The 21,773-nt window shown below is 44.7% G+C and overlaps 2 protein-coding genes across 2 annotated transcripts in view; both read left to right on the top strand.

Moving 5' to 3' along the window:
• LOC123591817 (olfactory receptor 8S1-like) overlaps positions 1 to 6,347 on the top strand; it is a 25,985-nt gene extending 19,638 nt beyond the window's left edge. Inside the window, exons 2-3 of the mRNA XM_045466471.1 lie at positions 5,549 to 5,769; positions 5,824 to 6,347. Coding sequence (XP_045322427.1) covers positions 5,549 to 5,769; positions 5,824 to 6,347 — 745 coding nt within the window. The remainder of the gene's footprint in view (positions 1 to 5,548; positions 5,770 to 5,823) is intronic.
• On the top strand, positions 5,833 to 21,773 carry ZNF641 (zinc finger protein 641). The gene is made up of 6 exons (XM_045463430.1): positions 5,833 to 5,993; positions 8,988 to 9,196; positions 9,825 to 9,916; positions 11,042 to 11,171; positions 12,054 to 12,167; positions 12,996 to 21,773. Exons 2-6 carry the CDS (start codon positions 9,013 to 9,015, stop codon positions 13,748 to 13,750), a joined length of 1,275 nt encoding a protein of 424 aa, XP_045319386.1. The 5' UTR covers positions 5,833 to 5,993; positions 8,988 to 9,012; the 3' UTR covers positions 13,751 to 21,773.

Below are 21,773 nucleotides of genomic sequence, written 5' to 3'. Positions count from 1 at the left end.
GTGAGACCTCACACACCTCAAGATGAGGCACACACACCTCATCTTACTCAACCCCAACCAATCTTTATACCTCACCCGTCTACTGACAAACTAAGGGACCAGTCCCAAGAAGGAGGCTATAATTAGAACTGATTATCCACCCCTCCCCCTCGCCTGAGAGAACTAATCTCATCATGCCCTATATCTCTGCTTACAACACTCACCTTAAGAATCCTCAGCCTCCAGATCATCTCTCGAAATAGAGGTTCTCACCCTATTACGGTCCTCTACATTGCCTAACTTGAATCAGACTCCAACTCCCAAAACAACCTCTAAATCCTTCCATTGTGACCTTTGGTATTCAGGGTCTTTCATCAACAAAACCTCCTTTCTATAGACTGAATGTTTGTATCTCCCCAAAGTTCATGTGTTGAAATCTAATCTCCAACGTGATGGTATTTAGACGTGGGGCCTTTGGGAGGTGATTAGGTCATGAGGACAGATGGCTCATGAATGGGGTTAGTGGCCTTATAAAAGAGGCCTCAGAAGAGAGCTCCCTTACCTCTTCCACAGTGAGAAGACATCAGAAAGCAAGTTCTCACTAGACACTGATCTTAGACTCCTCAGCCTCCAGGACTATGAGAAATAAATGTTCAGTGTTTATAAGCTACCCAGTCTACAGTATTTTGTTACAGCAGCCCAAACGGACCAAGACACCCCTATATCCTTCAACGTCTTTGATAGACGTTTCTTTATTTTCTTTATCTACTCAAAACCTGGCTGTCCCTTAACAAAGCACGCTTCCTATGCAGTCCTCTGGAGAGGTGGCTATTTTTGCGCCTACCACTTACATACCAATACATTTCAAATGATAAACTGCAATCCATTAGTGAGTTGTGAAACTAATTTAGTGGGTAGTAAATGGAAAACTTTTTAAAATAAAGTAATAGAATAGAAACCAACAGCACACATTGCATGTGGTTAGGGTGAGTATTGTTTCATGAAAGTTTTGTTTCAGCTATATGAATGATGGCTTTACACTATCTACGGCCAGAAGTAAAATGTTCTCTTTGCTTTTCATGCTGCCTCAAGTACCATTTCCCTCCTTCCTTCATAAATAACGTCCTGTATCTTTGAAGCGCTTGCCATCAAACCATCTTACACAGCACGCTTCCTTGTTATTATGACCTAACATATCCTGGTCATTCTCCTTTTCTCATCAAAGCCTCCCTCAACTGGCTTGCTGTCCCATGCTCCATAACACCATCATCATTCCTGGCGACCCCGATATCCATGTGGACAATTCCATCTTATGCCCTGGGTTAGATTGCACAAGTGTGATTATTAAAATACTGAAATATTTTCATAGTCGCTGGTGCCTCCAGGACCAACACTATAGGCTACATCCATTTTGATGGATCCATGTCCATGCTAGTATTGGTAGTTAAATACTTTGGATACTATCCCTGCTGACACCCTAGCCTCTCAGCTCCTTGGCTTTCTCTTACCTGAAATGACTTTGTCCACCACTTTGGCCATTCACTTTCACAGTCATATCCTATACCTAGTTACTACCAATGACTGCAACCCCTCCCTATCTCCAATTCAAGCTCCCCACTCTACCACCTGCACCTTCAGCTCATTACATTCTAACCAATTTGTCTACTTCACTAAGACTCTGGAATAAAACTGATCTTTCATCTTATGTTTTCACTGTCCATCACCCTACTAAAGTCCTCTTTTCAATTATTATGCAGCTTCAATTCTTAGCTCTTACCATTTATTGCATTCTTACTATGCATTCAATTGTTTATCTACATCATCTCATCCTTCACAGCAACCCCACCAAGTAGGGGTTCATTTGGGCATTCATAATGGCATTCATTTTATTGATTAGTAAACAGCTTTATATACATAAATCTGCCCAAGATGATAGAAAGTGGAGGTTCTACAGTTTAAATGTCTGAACCACTATTTCCTTAACCATAGACTAGGAATAACTTATCTCTCTGAGTTGTGAAGATCACATATACAAAAAGTACTTTGTAAAATGTAAAGTGTGCTACAAATGTTAGTTATAATTATTAATTACTGGTTAGGAGACCCTTAACCTTTCTCTACATAGGAGCCCTAATCTGAAACTTCCCTCAACCCTTCTCTCTTGTTTATAGTCATGGACATAGAGGAAGTAAACATCCCCACTGACCTGCTGGTAGAAAATTCATCTCTGACACTAGTCTTCAAAACTTTGAATAGAAGAAAAGCAGTGTCATAAGTGGTGGTTAGGTTCTAGTTAGCAACAGAAGGTAGGGCTTCATAATGGCCGAATAGGCTTTTATAAGCCAAGCTGATAATTCATTACAATCAACTGACTGATAAAAGAACTCTTATAACACAATCTTGAACTGGTAAATACCTGCATTGTACTTTCTTATTCAAACCACAGCAGAACAGGATTTCAGAAGTGAAGAAGCCAAGGCTGATAGGCAAGAGACTGAGTCTTTTAAGGTCTTTCAAAGTCTATAGAGAACTTGAAACCGTAAGTGCCTGGGAACTCTCCCTGAGGCTCAGAAAGAACACTGCTGTGTCCTAAGGAACTCTATATTCCACACACTAGAATCTGGCTATGGGCCCACTTCATCCCATTCTGAGGTTCTGAACTCTATCAATAGGGCAGCCACAGGCCACCACATTTCCTTAGAATGACATGATTAGACCCATCAGGTATATTGCTTTCTTGTAATACTAAATATAATGACTCTTTATTATTTGACATGGCAAATAAAAAACCCCACATTCTCGTCTTTCTATCAATTTCCTCATTTCAATTCTCTACTCTAGATAGACACCCCCACATCTGTATTCTTCATCCCACAGCATGCCACAGCAAGTCCATTTGTGTCTTCTGATTCTATCCAAGCTGTTCTTCCTACATTTTGCCATCAAGACTGATCTTGAAACTTTTCCACCAGAACGTTTTTATTTTATTTTTTTTTAAATTTTTTTTTTCAACGTTTATTTATTTTTGGGACAGAGAGAGAGACAGAGCATGAACGGGGGAGGGGCAGAGAGAGAGGGAGACACAGAATCGGAAACAGGCTCCAGGCTCTGAGCCATCAGCCCAGAGCCCGACGCGGGGCTCGAACTCACGGACCGCGAGATCGTGACCTGGCTGAAGTCGGACGCTTAACCGACTGCGCCACCCAGGCGCCCCTCCACCAGAACGTTTTTAAAAGATGGAATTATCTACCTGAAACTCACTGCATATTTAATTATTCCACCTTGGAACATTATATAGGCATTTGGATTTGTCCATATATTACTGTGAAAGCTAAGGTCTACTCTGGTGTACCAGGTTATAAGTCTAAGCCCAGGGCTCAATTTCTAATTTTGCCTTTTGGCTCACTTAATACCCCAAACCCATGCTGAGATGATATCTACACTTCACAGTTTGCTGATTGATAGGTAAAGAGATGGCACATCAAAGCATAATATAGAGGTGTTTTACATTTTTCCCTGTGATGTTTAAGACAAGGTTCTGACATAAAGTATATGTTTACTAATTATTAATGGCCCACTATCATGCCATTGGGCCAGAGCCTATTTTGCCTCCTCCCCCCTTTTTTTTTAAAGGATACAATCTTACACTGGTTTGTTTCCCAAAGAAGAGAGGAGAATCTGGGCTGCCTCTCCTATCTATCTATCTATCTATCTATCTATCTATCTATCTATCTATCTATGTAACATCTATCTATCTATGTATCATCTATCTATCTACTATCTCTCCCCAAATATCCCTTTTAAGTAAAGTCAGGTCTAGGTGCCTGGTTATGTTCATTTTGTGTGGCAAAGGCAATATAAGTGTCCATTAAACCCCATTTCCTTTTCTACTAGGCACAAGCATTTTACTTCCCAGCCACCCCTGCAGTCAGGTGGGACCATGTGACTACACACCTGAATTCAGTCTAAGGGAATGGGGTGAAAATGATGTACTTCACTTCCAGGCTGGCCCCGGATATCTCCAACAGGTCCACCACAGTTCTCCCTTATCTGAGGCCCATAGATTGGACAATTACAAGGCAACTGGTGATGGTGGAGCCACAAGATACAAGCCATGTCCTTCCATGATTTCAAGGAGCAGATAGCCCACCCACTGGCCCCATCCAACCCACTACACCTGACTTATATGAAACATAAGTCTTTATTATGTTAAATCACAGAGATAGTGGTTTTGTTAGCCTACCTGATTAACACACCTTATATTTATCAACAGTGGTAACATAATGAAAAGAACCCCTGGACTTAGTTCCAGAACTCCAAGATACAAATCTTGGCTTGACCACTCCCCCCACATACCCGGTGATTGGCTCTAGAGTATACTCTATACCCTTTCCCAATTGCAGGTCTATCACATTCTCTTCTTCCTCATTATGGAGCCCTCTCTACTCTTCTGTGCCTCAAGACTTCTGTGAGGCATTCTCTGACTTCCCTCCCATACATATTTATTTCTTTGTTCCTAATGTGGAGTATACTCCTCCGTTTTAGCATCTATTACATTTAACTGCAAATATTTGTTGACCTATGTTTCCAAAGACTGAGTTCTTGAAACACAGACAGTTCCTTTGGGATCGCTGACTGCCAGCAGTTAGTTTTAGTGCCTGGCACATAGCAAAAACTAAATATATATCAAAGGAATGATTGTCACTTATGACCTTAAAGTGAGTCATTTATTTTTTAAGTCTATAAAATTGTACAGAATTGTTGTGATAATGAAATAATGTGATTTGTAGATTATAAATAGGTTCTAATGGTAACATAGTTTATTCCTTCTCATCTTTCTCAAATTCATCTTAATGCTTCGAGGTAGCTCTGTCCAATAGAAAAATAAGCAAGCCACATATATAATTTAATAATTTTAGTAGCCATATTTAAAAGTGAAAAAAAGTAGGTGAAATTAATTTTAATAATGTATTTAACCCTATAGGGTTACCTGGGTGGCTCTGTCAGTTAAGCCACCGACTTCACCTCAGATCATGATCTCCTGGTTTGTCAGTTTGAGCCCCCATCGGGCTCTGCACTGACAATTCGGAGCCTGGAGCCTGCTTCAGATTGTGTCTCCTTCTCTCAGCCCTTCCTCCGCTCACAGTCTGTCTCTCTCTCTCTCTCAAAAATAAAAACATTTAAAAAAATTTTTAAGAACAAAGTAATGTATTTAGTCCTATATATATCAAATGCTGCTTATTAGCTATTTGACATTTTGTTAATTCAGTCTTCCAAACCTGGGTGTGTGTGTGTGTGTGTGTGTTACAACACATCTCTATTTGGACTGGCCACATACAGAGAGTTCAGCAGCCACATATGGCTAGTGGCTCCCGCAAATTGGACAATGCGGCTGCAAGGCCTACTTCAGATAGCACCTTGTCCTTGAAGTCAACCTGACGATCTCTCAAGCAGCATTAGTGACTCCTCCTCAATGCCCTCTCAAGCCCCCTATCCATGCTACCTTGAAACCTACAAGTCAAGCTCCTTGACGAATTCCAGATTGTTGCCTGAGAATTTGCTCTCACAGCGATTGTCTGGCATACAACGATCGGTTATTAAATGTCGGGGTAATTAATGAACCCGTGTGCAAAGAACCCCGTGGGAGGCCGAGGGCCGGGACCGAAAATGGTCAGTCAGGGAGCGGGCGCGGGTGGGCGGCCACCGTAGGCAGGATCCGGCGTCCCGGGGCGGCGGGCGCGGAGGTCCCCGGCTCTACCGGCCTAAGCGATGGGGGGCGTGGGGGCCACGGTCCACCCCCGCCCCCGCCCCCGCCCCCTCCCCCTTGCCGCCGCCGCCGCCGAGCCCCGGAAGCGGGCGGGGATTTCCTGTGCCCGCCCCACCCGCGCCCGCCCGGCCGCCGTCTCCGCCCGTTGCTGGCTCAGCAGCCGGCGGCTCCGACGAAGCGGAGGGCGGAGGGGAGGGGCCGGCGGCGCCCAGGAGGGAGGCACGGGCCGCAGGCCAAGCCGACCGGGGTGAGTGGGGCCGAGCCGCAGTTAGTCGCGGCTGGAGGGAGGGACACCCGGCTTCCCGGGAAGGCGGGTGGGGGCCCAGTCACCCACGGGGCGGGGAGGAGGATCGACGCGGCCTCCGGTCGCTGCCTTAACCGGGGGGTTTGCCCCACTGACATTCTGTGTCCGGCCTTCGCCCAGGCTTCCCCGTCCCCAGCGTCGCTGTCAGGCCCCGCGGTTCCCGCCGCTGTCACTCGGGCACAGGTTACCCCGTGGCTCCTTTCTCTTGACTTGCTCTTGCCCCAGTTCACGGGAAACCTGTTTTCTGACCTCACTTCCCCTGCCCCGGCTCAGCCTCTCGGATTCTCTGAAATCTGACCCTCTCCTGGGGCACTGTGACAAGAAGAAGGGAAGAAGCAACCTTACTCCGGAGCAGGCGCCCGTCCCGCCCATGCCCCACCCGGGGCGGAGGGCAGGGTTCTCTGACAGAACGGGAGAGACACGTCCTCGTGCCCTTGGGCCACTCATTTTGATACACCGCCTTTTCCCTATTCAACAGCGCCCGCTGCAAAAACTTCTGCAGGTGGCTTGAGCCCCGGATATGTGAGGAAAAGTGAGAAATGCAAGCCCTAGAACCCAGACTCCAGTAGGCCTGGGAACATCCTGGAGCCAGGAGAAACCTGGTTAGGGCTGACACCTTAACTGCCCAGGTGCTGTCTCTGAGAGAGTGAACATGTAGGAAATGCAGTGTGAGGATAAGTAGCCACCCCCTTGCTGCTGAGATTTTTGCCAGCACTTCCACAGGTTTTCTGTGGAAAGTAGTCTCCAGTAGTCTGGAGAGGCTCACAGCTAGCCCAGTAAGCTCTGCAGAAGGAGGCTTCCCGTCAAGGGACTGTGCTGCTGGGGGGATGGAGAAATGAGTTTGAGACAGGTGTTCAGATAGTAGCTGTAGGTAAAGCCCTGAAGGAGGATGTTCAAAAGGAGCTTGAGAAACAAGGAAGACCTCCAGTGAAGGGAGGGAATTGGCACCTTATATGTTAAAAACGAGGCAAATACAGGGGCTGGAATTCAGAGGAGAAAGCTAAAATGGAAGTTTCCCTTTATTGCTTTATGGGGAATTTTCCTTTCTCATGAGAAGTCTCTGAAAAGGAAACCTCCTAAGCTGGTAATCAGTCCAGGATGCTCCCATGAGGCCCTGAGACTCCTTTGGACTTCTGAGATGAAAGGATAATTTGTTCCCTTCCTGTGCATTGGGCTTAGGGTTGTCACCTACCTCTTCCATCAAAGACAAATAGGCAAGAAAATAAATGACTTGACATCTGTCATTACCTATCCTGGGCTTCTGGGTTCTTGCAAATGTCATTGAATGGGTATGAGTGAGCCAGGATAGTTCACCAAGGTTCTGACCTGTTTTTGGAAGCCTTTCATTGGCTCTGACGGCTTCGGTACTGAATAAAAATCACACCACACACACACACACACACACACACACACACACACACACACTGATGTTGCCAAGTAGAAGGGCTCTCTGTGCCATCTCATAGACTGTCTATCTGCGAGGAGGCAGGGAATCCCTTGTCAACAACATATGAGACCTGCCCTGACCCCTAAGATGTCCAGAGAGGAGAAAAGCCCACAGCCTGGTCCTATGCACCACAGGATTATTATTAAGAATTTTTGTTATCTAACCCAAATCTCTTCTCTTGGCAATCAAGAGAATAGACCTGTACACAGAGATAGAAACCACTTCTCTTTTCTCCTAGACAGGAGAAAACTATATCTGTTGCTTTTAACTTTTTCCCAATGGCCATATTTCCCATCTCTTTCTCCACTTTTGTTTCTTCTGATGGAACATACTCTGGCTTCTTCACACCCTTCTTTAAAATTGAATATATTTTGCTAATGAGATCTGACTGGATCTTTCCTGTCTCAGGTTCTTTCTTATGTTTCAACTCATAGGACTTTGAATTCACCATGAGGTCATATTAGCAGCAACTATTTCCCCTTTATCCACTTTTGGTTCAAACACTTTCTCTTCTTTTTTACTTTTCTCCATCAGACATCGACTCCCCGTTGACTAACAATTTCTCCTATCTGTCAGGGTTGCTTGGGAGTTTTACTCCTGCTTTCTGAGTTATTGGTCTTTGAACCACATTTATTGCCAGTTCTCATTTTCTGCATCAGAGTGAGAGGTTGTGTCCCTTTGTTGAGGCTTAAGTGAGGTGTCATTTGGCTTAGTTTCATAAGGGAGGTGTGTGCTCCTGACACACACATACCTTTGCCTGGGACTGCCACCTATAGTAGTCATTTCATTCTGAACCAATTGATGAGAATGGATTTGTGGCAGAAAATCTTACATATGATTATATCCATTTTTGTTGAGTGGAAGTCAGTGCATATTCTTTCCTGCATGTGTCCAGATTGCTTACTTTATTGTATTTTCAGTGGTTGAAATTAAATGAATAGCTTGAATTTCCAGGATTGTTCTTTTTTTTTTTTAATTTTTTTTTTCAACGTTTATTTATTTTTGGGACAGAGAGAGACAGAGCATGAACGGGGGAGGGGCAGAGAGAGAGGGAGACACAGAATCGGAAACAGGCTCCAGGCTCCGAGCCATCAGCCCAGAGCCTGACGCGGGGCTCGAACTCACGGACTGCGAGATCGTGACCTGGCTGAAGTCGAACGCTCAACCGACTGCGCCACCCAGGCGCCCCCTTTTTTTTTTTTTCAAATGAAGTTCTTACAGCCATCAGGGATATTCTGTATCTACCATGAGGTCCCCAAAATAACTGTTAGTGACTTTGCTATTTAGCACCTGCTCATTTCTTAATTTCTCCAAGAAGCCTGGCCTAGGCTTAGTTGATTGGAACACACCAAGCTTTTAAAATTCATCTTCCATCAAGCTTCTCGTACCCAGTTTCATCTTTTATCCCTAGGGCTGTTTTCCATAACTCCCTTAGGAGTATTACTCCTTTACATTTTTAATGGGCACAGCTGATAATGAATTTGTTTCAGGTCACAATTTGGGTTTGCAGCAAAGATGCTTTCAGAACAAACAGCAGTCCTGGGGACAGGATGGGAGTCAATGAATGTCCAGCTGGATGGAACAGAGCCTCAGGTGGAAAGGGGAAGTCAAGAAGAGGGGCCATGGAGAACAGCACCAGGGCCACTGGAGCACCTGTGCTGTGACCTTGAAGAGGAGCCACAGTCCCTTCAGGAGAAGGGTAAGAGCCTGGAGGGTGTGTGTGTGTGTGTGTGGGTTTGGGTAGCGGGGAGGGGAGAGCACAGTACAAAGAGTAGTCTCTTAATCTATGTTGAAAACAGAGTTAAAATCCCCAAATTGCCATGGACTGAACACCATAACCAGTACCAGGACTAGTCCATTCTTCCTGCGCCCTGGTCACAGAGTATAAGGAGCTCCTGGGTTCTGTAAACCATGAAACTGGGTTTCTCCCGTTTCTTGCATAATCATTCCCTCCACATGCTGCAAGTGCATGGTTAGTGGTATTGTATGTGGGAGACAAAGGAAGTGACAACAGCTCTGATTACTGTTGAGAACATACCCAGTGAGATGCACTTTACTAGGTGAAAATTACATTCAAATAATATAAATTCAAACCACAGCTAGTCCAGTAGAGATGGCTGACATATAAGTTCTACTAAAAACCACTCAATACCCTTGCAGAATATTTTGAGTAAAGGTCTCTTCCACTAGGTGTATGCATTTGAATTTTATCAGTGGGCAAAAATACAGGACAATGTGACCCTTAAGCTCCTTTAACATGGGGCCCAGTCTCTTCTTGGGAAAGGGTGGATGGTCCATCTCTAGTGGTTCCTCTTTCCTCTCTTCAGCTCAGTCGGCCCCCTGGGTTCCTGCCATTCCCCAGGAGGGGAGCACCGGAGATTGGGAGATGGCAGCTGCACTTCTTGCGGCAGGATCACAGGTGGGCCGTGTGCTTCCCTTAGCCTCTCCCAGGGTCTCATCACGACTGCCTTTCTGTAGCCTCAGCATCACCCTATTGATTTGTTATTTCGCATGATCACTAATAGTATCCCCATCTTATAACTGAGCAGATTCTTTCCTTTCCAAGGGGCTCATCGTACCCTTGAAAAAATGAGTGGAGGCTTGACAAGAAGAGGGTAAATTCCTAGAGGTTAATTTGTTTTTAATGGATGGTTGTGCTATCCCTAGAGGGATTTTAAGAACAATTTATTAATGTCTTTTAAGAAAAAAAATCTGGAAAGATTAGGAAAAGATGACCTGAAGGAAGTTTGGAAGAACATAAAATAGGCAGGACTGGGTGGACAGTGGAGCATTTATGGAAAAAAAGAGAAAACAGAAAGATGTAAACAGGGGCAGAGCCAGAGAGATTTAGATCCAGAAGGCAATGGAAGAACCACAGAAGAACTACACTCCCAGAATGCTTACCATACTGTGGTTCTCTAAACGCTTTACGTATATTAACCCATTTAACCCTGAGAGAAACTCAATTATGCCCATTATACAGATAAGAAAATAGGGTAGGATAAGATTGAAGCACTTGTGTACGGCCAAACTGCTAATAAGTGGCAGAGCCAGGAGTCATTTGGCTCAAGAATCTGGGCTTCTAGCCACCATACTATGCTACCTCAAAAGATAGGGATATGGCATGATGGGTGGAGGGCGAGAAAGAATGTTTTATCTATATGATTTTGTGCTGATAGAAAAGGAAAGGTCAAGTGGAGGAAGGAGATGTTAGTACCCAATTTCTGCAATGAAAAAAATAAGGCAAGTGGGAAGCACTGGGCAGACACCGTAATTAAACAGAGGGAGCAATGAGGGAGCGTGCCTCCAACTTGCCATGGTCTCAGTGGGAAACTCCTCAAGAGACATTATCCTTACTCACTCACTGACCATTACTTTTACACCTCTGTTCATTTACCCTTCACCAAAACTGTATGCCCTATCTCTGGGAAATTCTTTCTAGATGCTCCTGTGCCTCTCTCCTCTACTATCTCAGCATTTTATACTGAGATCACATTTTCCTTAACGAACAATTACTAACAGATGATGCTACATTTTGTTTCAGGGCCTGGTAACCATCAAGGATGTATCACTGTGCTTCTCTCAGGAGGAGTGGCGGAGCCTGGATCCTTCTCAGACAGACTTTTATGGAGAATATGTCATGCAGGAAAACTGTGGGATAGTGGTCTCTCTAAGTAAGCATAATCTTCCCTAGCCACTTTTATAAGATTATACTCTGGGAGGATGGAGCCATCTGCTCTAGAGCTGATGCTCTAGAGTGTCTGTCTAGGGTACTTTCCCTGGCTGGCAATATGTGTAAGCTTTCACTAGAGAAAGAGCATTAAGCCTAATTCAAGGAAAATGGAAGTGAGGTGTCATTTTTTTTTTATTTTTTAATTTTTTTACCGTTTATTTATTTTTGAGACAGAGAGAGACAGAGCATAAACAGGGGAGGGGCAGAGAGAGAGGGAGACACAGAATCCGAAACAGGCTCCAGGCTCTGAGCTGTCAGCACAGAGCCCGATGCGGGGCTCGAACTCACAGACCGTGAGATCATGACCTGAGCCAAAGTTGGACGCTTAACCAAGCAAGCCACCCAGGCGCCCCGAGGTGTCATTTTTTAAAAACAACAGCAAAATAATGCTGAATCGTGGAGAAGAGAACTTTAGGCTCACCTTGGTTGGGAATTGGGAGATTCTTAGAAAGCAGAGAGGACATTTAAGTGATAGAACTGAGTCCTTGGAAACTCAGCAGCCATCTAGGGTAAGATGGGAGTCTGGGGGTAGGACAGCTCTAGTAGGGCTAATTAAGTGAAGTTAAACACAGTTGTGCTAGTATTTGAAATTCGAGTGGAATTTGAGTAGAAGAGAACAGACACACCAGGGAAGAGAATGTGATTTTCTAAAAGAAAGAAGAGGGACTTAAGAGAAATCACATGGGGGCTTGGGGAGAGAGGCCTATATCTGGCCTTCTTTTATCTTCAGTTCCAAGGAGTAATCTAGGAAATAGCTTTTTGTCAGAAATAGATAATTACAGTTGAACTCATTGACATCTCTGTTTTCCTTTCCCATGGGCAGGATTTCCAATTCCCAAACTGGACATGCTTTCTCAACTAGAAGGAGGGGAAGAACAATGGGTCCCTGACCCCCAAGACTTAGAGGAGAGGGACATCCTGAGGGTCACATATACAGGTAAGCACCTACAATAGACTTTCAGCCACTTCCTTCACCCCTCTTGGAGTGTCATCATTACATGTCCGTCTAATCCCTCCTCTGCTCAGCGAGTTACGTAGTCAAAAAGTATAGAGATATTTTTCTTCAACGGGAAGACAGTGTAGCAGAAAGGTTTAGAAGGCAGGCTCTAGAGCCAAACGTTGTGGATTGTAATCTAGGACCACACCTGGGGGACCTTGGAAAAGAAATTCACCCCTCTTTGGGTTCCTCATCCATATATTACTGTGAGATTTAAATATGTTAACATAGTAGAACAGTACCAGGCACATAATAAGCACTCAATAAATGTTAGTTGTTGTTGTTGTTATTGTTGATGTTATTGTAAATGCTTTCCAAAATGTCTCTTGTATTGCTGACAGGTGGTCACTCAGCCAGTGAGGATTGCAGCACATTTCTTAAGTCTCTCCACCTATGCTCATAATAATAAATAAATAGCAACAATAGCATAGACCATTTACTAAGTGCTCACTATGTGCAGGTACTCTACTATCTATCTTATAACATTTATCTTATAATTATTCCCATTTTACAGAAGAGAAAATGAAGGCTTACAGAAGTTAAGTGGGAAAGCTGAGATTCAAAATTGGGTAATCTGCTTCCTAAGTCTAGACTTTTAACCTCTGCACCTCTTGCACTGTCTTATACAACATTAGAGCCTGTTCTCTCAGCCCTTGTGGGGTAAGGTTTAGGCCCTAACAGGAATCATACTACCTCACCTATGACTTGGGTCCTGGGGTACTCTCTTGTGACTCCCCTCTTGGGGTTGGTATTTTCCCTTCTCCACAGGAGATGGCAGTGAGCACGAGGGTGATACCCCTGAACTAGAAGCAGAACCTCCCAGAATGTTATCTAGTGTGTCTGAAGATACTGTTCTCTGGAACCCAGAGCAGGATGAGAGCTGGGATTCCATGCCCAGGAGCTCCAGAGGAATGCTCCTGGGTCCACCTTTTCTTCAGGAAGATAGCTTCTCAAACCTTCTATGTAGCACAGAGATGGATTCCCTGTTAAGACCGCACACATGCCCCCAATGTGGGAAACAGTTTGTGTGGGGCTCCCACCTTGCCAGGCACCAGCAAACACACACTGGGGAGCGGCCCTACAGCTGCCTCAAGTGTGAAAAGAGCTTCGGGCGAAGACATCACCTGATCCGGCACCAGAAAACCCACCTACATGACAAGCCCAGCAGGTGCTCTGAGTGTGGCAAGAATTTCCGATGCAACTCCCATCTAGCCAGCCACCAGAGAGTGCATGCGGAAGGCAAATCCTGCAAGGGCCAAGAGGTTGGAGAGAGCCCTGGGGCTAGGAAACGGCAGCGGGCCCCACCAGTGCCAAAGTGCCATGTGTGCACTGAGTGTGGGAAGAGCTTTGGCCGACGGCACCACCTGGTGAGACACTGGCTGACCCATACTGGGGAGAAGCCCTTCCAGTGCCCTCGCTGTGAAAAGAGCTTTGGCCGTAAACATCACCTGGACAGGCACCTGCTGACCCACCAGGGACAAAGTCCCCGGAGCAGCTGGGACAGAGGGACATCTGTCTTTTGAGATCTGTTTCTGCTGCAGCTGTGGTCACATCTATCAGCAGCTGGTGCTACCAGGAGTCTCTCCCAGAGCTGCCCCTCTCCTGCACCCCAATGGCCAGAATCATGAGCCCTGGCTCCATGCCTGGAAAGATGAGGTTCCAACATTGGCCAGACATTTCTCACCAGTTCTGTGAGATACCACACAAGATGAGTTCTTTGGGCAAAACTTTAGGAAACAGTGCTTACTACATGGGCTGATATTCAGCCTGAGCCCATTCTCAAGGGAGTTTATTACTGAGGTCCAAGCCGAGTGGTTGGAGCCTATGCTATCCCAGTTAAATATTTGAGTACCACCTTTGTATACTGTAACTATTACATCCTCTCTATATATAGAGAGAAAGACCATATTAGCATATTAAAGGCTCTGAGAACTTTCTGGGTACAGGGAATTGTTAAGCCTCTTTTAATGCAGTGTTTCCTAAATTTATTTGACCTCAGTATCCTTTCTATCTTACATCCCACAGAACTGGTGACTCCATGAAACACACTGGTGAACACTGGGTTAGAGAGTAATGAGGAAACAGGAAAGAAATAGTGATCAGGTACCCAGAGTCCCCCTTTTTTTTTATCCAAATGAAAGCTGAGGGGCAGACCTCATTCCTGTGTGGGTCCATCACCCTTAACCAGATCATCGAAATACACATCCACACCTCTTACCCCTACCTCCTGAAAAATAGAAACAAGAACCTTTTCACCCCCTATTCCTACTCTCTTCATCCTCTTCATACATATATCCAGCTGAGAGATCACCCTACATACAATGCTAAGAGATGGACTTATACCTGCAAGTAACCCAGGCCCACATGGAAGAAAAAACTTTATCCCCTTGAACAGACCCCTCTTCTCTTATCTGTGTCTTTGTGTCTATGTGTATCTGTGTGCAGGGTCTTTGAATTCAGAGAGCATGCAAAGTGCAAACTGTACAAGCTAGATTTTCTAGGGGCTGTTTTCTGGGGATGAGGGTAGTAGGGATTGTATGGGAGTTTTTGTTTTGTTTCAAGATAGGAAGTAAGCTGAGCAATTAAGAGAGCCCTCATGGAAAGGGTTAAGTGATGGGTTAAGTTGTGGGAGTTGAGATATAATGTCTTCCCCAGTATTAGTGAGATCAAGACAAACGTGGATATATATGTCTAGGTCTGACTCTCCCGGCCACAGATTCTTTTGGCCTGGGAGGAGAAAGAAAGACCCATCCTCAGTGAGGTGAGCTGTTTCTTGTTGATTTCAAGTAAGTTGCATATAGAAGCTTCGTGCTTAGTGGGTTTCTTTGTCTTGTTTTAGTGCTGGGAAATTAGGGCAGGAATCACAGTGCTTGCAGGTTGTTGTCATCATTCTTATTTGACCTTGATTGCCTCATCAAGGAGACAGTTTTTCTTGGGGATCTCATTCTCCCAGAAACAGAACTTGAGGGAAATGGCTATGGTTTAGCTTTTCAGCTGATGCAGGGTAATGCATTGGGTTTTCTTCCCAATTCTGGACAGGTATCCACACTAAGACTCTTAACTCCAGGACTTACATAAGTATTCTAGCATCTGTTGGTTGATAAGTTGGTCATTGTTTTGCTTTATTGATAATGTGTTAATACCAAGCTTATAATTTAAAAATGATCTTGTATGTAAGAGCAGTTTGGGGTTAGGGAGAGAAAGGAGCAAAGTGGATGAAAGTGGGGTAGTTTCTCTTTAATGCTTAGACTCTGGTTTGTCCTTAACTTATTTCTCAACCACAATTGGTGGAATTAACTAGAGAGGCAAGAGGAAGTAAGCTGCAACGATCTAGTTTAATGACTGTCCCATTTGCTTAGGAAAAACTGGGTGAATCACAGCTCTTCAGAGTTCTGGACCCAGATGGAGCTGAAAATAGGGCCATTTTGTTGACTTGGCTTCTTAGAATGTATATGAGTTGAGCAGCCGAGCCCCTGCCTCCCTTCTGCTGCTCAGAGCAGCCTTCCTTCTTTGCTTGGAATGTACTGTTCTTGCTTACGTTCCTAGTAATAGAGCAAAATGGCCAGCCCTTTATAAGGTCCTCAGAGAAAGGAACATTTTAGGAGTAGTATTAGGAGATACCCCAGGGACTAGGAGAGTATTGGATTCCAGTGGTAAAACTGGGCTATACCATTTCTTTTACCCTCCCACTACACCTCATTCATTAATGCAGATCAGCTCTATGTAAGCAATGGTTCAGAAACTGTTTTAGATCATAGATCCTTTTGAGAATCTGATAAAAACCAGAAACTCACTTTTTGAGAATAACAGACATTAGCAATTCACTCTGCTTTATATATACATTTAGCAGGTTCAGAGCCTATCCATGGAATCACTAATCTGGGATCATAGGGAGTTACCCTGACCCAGTATGGTCGTTATATATTTGTGTCAAGAATTACAGGGCAAGGATCGCTAAGTATTTTAAGGACTAAGATATCAGAGGCAGTAGGGGATAAAGACAGAGTCTAGTCTTTAATGACTACAAGAGTATTGCTTACATTCTACTTATATTTTTTAAAACGATGACATGCTAACAAATCCAGCTCCTCACAAACTTTGTTTTAAAGACCCGTGGGAGGTGACTCCCTGTACTATCAGATTACACCTCTTAATAACCAAATGTTAACCTCCAGCCTTTGATCTGTTTTAGTAAATGTAAGGAGAGTAAGCGAAGCCCCCAAAGTGTGGGGGCAGTCATAATACCCAAATGAAAGGCATCATGGAGTCTAAGGGCCTTCTGCAGAAAGGACATCTTAGGGCATTTCTGGTATACCACTGTCTTCTCTACCTCGGTCCAACACCACTTTCCTTGGATGAAAAATAAAATAAGCAACAGCCATCAGATGGGTGAATAGATTTGAATGATTTGTCCCATAGGGAATCAGTCTCAAACTCCCATCTTTCTCCCAACTTGCTTTGCCACGTGTCCACCCATCCCCTTTAAATAAAAAAACTGTCTCTGTGTTCTCTCTGGGCAAATGTAAAATGGGGAAGTCCATCTTCAGAAACCTGTCACCTTTTCTTTCTGTGGTGCCTCTACCCTGTTCAGGGCCCCAGTGTCCTCCCCTTTCTATTCCATCAAAGTATGTCTTCAAAGAATCCCTTACACTGGAGGAGATAACTCAAAGTATTAGCTTTTCCCAGAGTCATTTACATTTTAAGCCTTAGCTCTGATAGTAGAAGTGGAAAGAAAAAGTTTTCCCTTGTTCAGCTCCTTCCGGGAGCTAAAGGGGTGATAATTTGTGACAAAGTCCTTTTCTTTCCAGCACTTCTGCACTCAAACAACTGTTTCCTTATTTCCATCAAGGGCAAGGTGAGCCCTGACTCAGAACCAGAGATGCCAGAAGATATGTTCTTTCCATTCCTATTCAGATGAATGCACTGGATGGGGGTGAGTGAGGCTGGGCAGTAACAGAAAAGTGAAATCTATTCCCATATACCCCTTAGAGATCCTGAGCTGGCAAAATTTCCTTCTATTCCTGGAGTGCTATATTAGGCCTTGGGTCTCAAAAGGTGGTCTCTGAACCAGCAACATGGACATCACCTGGGAACTTGTTTTAGAAATGCAAATTCTCAGGCTCCATCCCAAACAAACTGAATCAGACACTCTGGGAGTGGAGCCCAGCAATCAGTCTTCACTTGCCTTCGAGAATATCTGATGTATACTAAAGTTTGAGAATCACTGGCTAGGAGATTCAAGTTCCACTTCAATCAGTGATACCTCACCCTCTTCAAGTGGGGAGAGAGGGAGGGAAATCTTTAAACCCCTGCTGCCAGATTTATTTTCTGCAACCTCTCCAGGCTAGTTTCTCTTCATTTCTGGTTCCCTTGAGTCCCAAGGTCTTCCCGCACCCTTAAATCGGTGAAAGGACTCGGTCAGGCAACAATTTTAGAAATTGTGTGTTTGGGGGCGGGGGGGCAACTACCAATGTGCCGTGACTTACTGGGGCTAGAGCTTCTAAAATGGGGTCTGAGGATTCACGGGTCCAGAAATCTGAAAGGATAAAAAGGAGAAGATACCTCAAAGAAAGGAAATCCAATGTAAAACTGAAAAACCAACATCCAAGGAAATGGTCCTCCTTTGCTAGTTAGTGGTCCTTCTCCAGGCCTAATAAGTTGCCCTGGAGGCTTGCAAGGTGGATATTTAGCACAGGATAGAGGGTAAGGCCAGCTCTCCCAAGCCCTTAAGGAACCAAGTTTTCCAACCTCACAATTGCATTGGAGACCAATGAGGTACCATGCAAGGGATTTCTAACCATGAATTGGCATACCCTGTGGACAAGGGCAACAGAAGTACTGGAGAGTCCCCAGGACACAAGAAAGAACCAGGCTCATTTAGTAATATGTGACAGAAGTGAGATTTGAACCCAGACTCGGTTTACCAGGTAGAGTTGTAATTGTAATCAATTAAGCCATGGCACCTGTGTCAAAAATGCATTTCCTGCTTGAAGATTCTGTCCAATTCAGGCTGCAAGAAGGGGCCTGTCTTGCAGGCCCTGGTCCTGTTACCTCTAGCTCCTCTCCTAACCAAACTCATGAGGACAGACTGAACTAAAATGACCACTCCTGTGGGGCTCTCCAAGGTCAAAAGGTTGGAGTGAACCTAAGTCTCTTTGGAGGTGATCAGCTCCTCTCTCCAAGGTGGAGAAGCTTAGCTACAGTTTTCTTCAACTCCAGTCTTCAGGGTCTCTCTCTCTTGCTTTTCCAGTTACTGCCTTCATTTTCCCAATAAATGGAGCTCCTCCTCCATTCTTCACTCCCATTTCTCTTTTTCAGTTGGTTTGGTTTAGTAGCTTTTCGTTTTGTTTTGCCTGGGGAATGCTTCACCTTCCTAAGGATATATGTTCTTCCTAATCCCTATCCTTCTCTTTCCATCATAGTTATTGTCTTTAGGCTTCTAGCTAGTTCCGTTCCACCATGAGCCCCTCCATCCCTCTGCCTGCTGTCCAGTTTGTCAGCTGTAAGCCTACAAAGCAGGGTCAAGTACTCATACTTCCCACTTTCTTCCCTCCAGTCCTTGGCTTGGCTCTAGCAGCTCAGCTGCCATCTTACCACCCTGCATCTCTTTCTCTCTCTCACCCTTCCCCACATCCTAACCTGGCTAAGAGGTTGTCCATACTGCCAAGTCCAGGCCCTACACTCCATTCCCTACAGGCTCTTCTTCCCTAGATTTAGCTTCCAAAGTGGGTTTCTACTTTTTGCTACTTTAATTTACTCAATCTCTTCCTGTCTTTTGTGGCTCCTGAGAATCCCTCTCAATTTTATAAGCCATTTTTGGCAATCTCACTATATGCCAGGCACTGGCTCTTCCAGGCCTGGGAAATCAGGTGTGACCATGGTCCCTGTACTCAGCATGTTCCTCAACTGAGCCCTCCCCTGGCACCGCTTTCCTGCCATGTCTCTTGATACTGCACACCAAGGCACACTCTTCCAGGAAGTTTTGGGAGTGTATGCCCACTTGCCATCCAACCCAACTGCTCTGTGCCTGCTGGATTTCTAGCTCTTGTCTGACTTGATTCCCTCTGATGGACTGTGAATTTCCCATGGGTTACCCACTGGGGACCTTTGTCTGTATCCTTAGGGGTCTCTAATATGCTTCCCATGGTCCCTGTCAGTTGAATAAAGGTCTTATTGGCTGTGTCACTGATTTCCTCTCTCAGTCCTCTCCTCTCCTCTTCCCTCCATTCTCAGCTCTTCTCTCATGATCAAAAGACTGCAACAGAGTGGGAGACACCAGACAGCTCTGGGAGGAGTCACACAGTCATGCGTGAGCCCCTTCACTGCTTCTCCCAAAAACATAAACCTTGAGATGCCACAAATTAGGCCTCCCCATCTCTCTTTTGGTGTCCTGGCTTCCAGATGTCCCTCCCCTGGTCTTCACCCAACCTGGAGCTGGGAAAAGGAGATTGCTGAGCAGGACTGGGCCTAGGGTAAGGCAGGTAAGGGTCTAGGGAGCAAATATAAGAAGGCCCTCCATCTCGGGGTCATTCAAGTGCTGACCCTGCTCTTGGGAGACCCTTAAAGTGCTGAACCCAAGTCTGGAAACCGAGGTGATGATGGTGACTATGAATTGACCCCCTAGGCAAATTTACAGTAATTGGAGATTTGGTGGGGGGAGCCAGAGGAGGCATGCACAGATGGGGTTAGGCAGGAACTGGGTCCACCAGACATACTCACCCTTGTGGATAAAGAGGATGAGCATATGGCAAAGGGGATCAAGAGAATAAGGTAAGAGAATAAAATTCGTGTGGGAGTAAACATGGGAAGCTGGCATGGACACCACTAGCCTCTGATCCACTGACACAACCTCCCACCTATGGAGCTTCATGGGACATGGGGAAGAGGGGAAGGAGCCATTCCCCAGGCCTTGAGTGCATCCCAAAGGCTTTGCTCTTCCTCCGTGGGAGTTGCCTTAATGGAGCTTCAAGCCTACTGTTTAGGGGACAATCTGCCTCTGCAGCTTTCTGAACACCAGCCAGACTGTTTTGGCACCTACCTCGGTGCTTCAGGTTTCCCCATTTTCTTATGTTCACTCTTAACTTCCCACTGTCACTTGGAGTAATACTCTTGACAAGTCTGGTCTTTCTCCTAACCAGAAAAGGAGGAAGGAAGGAATTGACAACAGGGGGAGGAGAAACCCAGCCGTGATTGTTCACTGAGGGCCCTGTTCTTTCTGCCGGCTCCAGTGGTCTATTGGAATCCTGACTTCCTCTCCTTACTCCCCTCTATCAGTGCCTTTCCCAGCCCCATCCACGGCCTCATGCTGAACCCCCCACCCCAGTCTTCAGTTCCTCTCTTCCAAATCCTTTGGCTTTTCTCTTTTTCAAACTCCCTTTCTGACATGGTGCCCCTACATTAATTTCCCAGAATGTCTTCTTGTCCTTGCTAGGCATTTCTAGCCCAACCACACTGCTTTGCCATTTCAGAGCTCCCCAGAGGAGCGGGGACAGGAGAGAGCTACTGCTTTGAGACCACTGACAAATGGAGATGCTTGCATGTTCTGAAAACCCCACAATGTGTTTAAGAACACCCTCCCCCACAAAAATCCTCTAAGTTACCAAAACACTCAATGTAGAAGTGAATCCTAACTTCTGATCTTTGCCTACATCGAAAAGATATCTTGGAGAGTTACTGAGTAGATGATGAGGCCCCATCTGACATCAATAATTGTAGACAAGAGAGCACTGGATTCACAGTTAAAAGTCAATTTCTAAAGTGCACATTTTCTAAACATTAGCTTTTTCACTTAAGATCTAAGAGACTGAGGTGAAAATGAAATGAAATAATGCATGCAAAAGTACAAACCATCTTATAAATGAAAAAACTATAACAACTACATGGAATTTTCTACTTTATTTTTGAACAAGTTACAATTCACTTGATTCTGAAAACAAATACAAAAAAAAAAAAAGATATAGTAAAGAGTCTCATTTCTACGTATCCTCTACCATTCCCATCATGTTCCCCTCACAGTAGAGAAGCAGTTTTTTTGTGTGTATCTTGCCAGAATTTTATACAATTACAAAGAGGTATATTTTCCTCCATTTTACACAAAAGGTAGTATGGTATACTCAATGTCCCAAATTGTTTTTTCACTTAACATATCTTTGGGAGCTTGTCATAATACATAGAGAATCCCCCCTTTTTACAGCTGCATGCTATTTCACTTTATGGAAGCTTCAGTTTAACCAGGCCCCTGGTAAAATTTAGATTATTTCCTTTTCTGTTACTGCAGTGCTGTACTGAATACGTTGGACATAAGTCTTTTCACAAATGCATTTACATCTAAAAGATAAAGTGGTTCTGCTGGGTCAAAGGATATTTGCATTTGTAATTGTAAAAGGGAAATTCCCTCCATTTACACTCTCACTAGTGTTGTGAGTGCCTGTTCCCCCACAGCCTTACCAATGGAGTAGGTTCTCAAAACCTTTGAACTGATTAAAAATGTTATCTTACTGTTTTAATGTGCATCTCTCTTATGAGTAAAATTGTATCTTTTTCATA

The sequence above is a fragment of the Leopardus geoffroyi genome, chromosome B4 (genome assembly GCF_018350155.1).
Source record: "Leopardus geoffroyi isolate Oge1 chromosome B4, O.geoffroyi_Oge1_pat1.0, whole genome shotgun sequence".
In the NCBI taxonomy this organism is placed as follows: Eukaryota; Metazoa; Chordata; class Mammalia; order Carnivora; family Felidae; genus Leopardus; species Leopardus geoffroyi.
The sequence above is the reverse complement of the archived record's forward strand: the minus strand, read 5'-3'. Positions and strand labels throughout refer to the sequence as shown.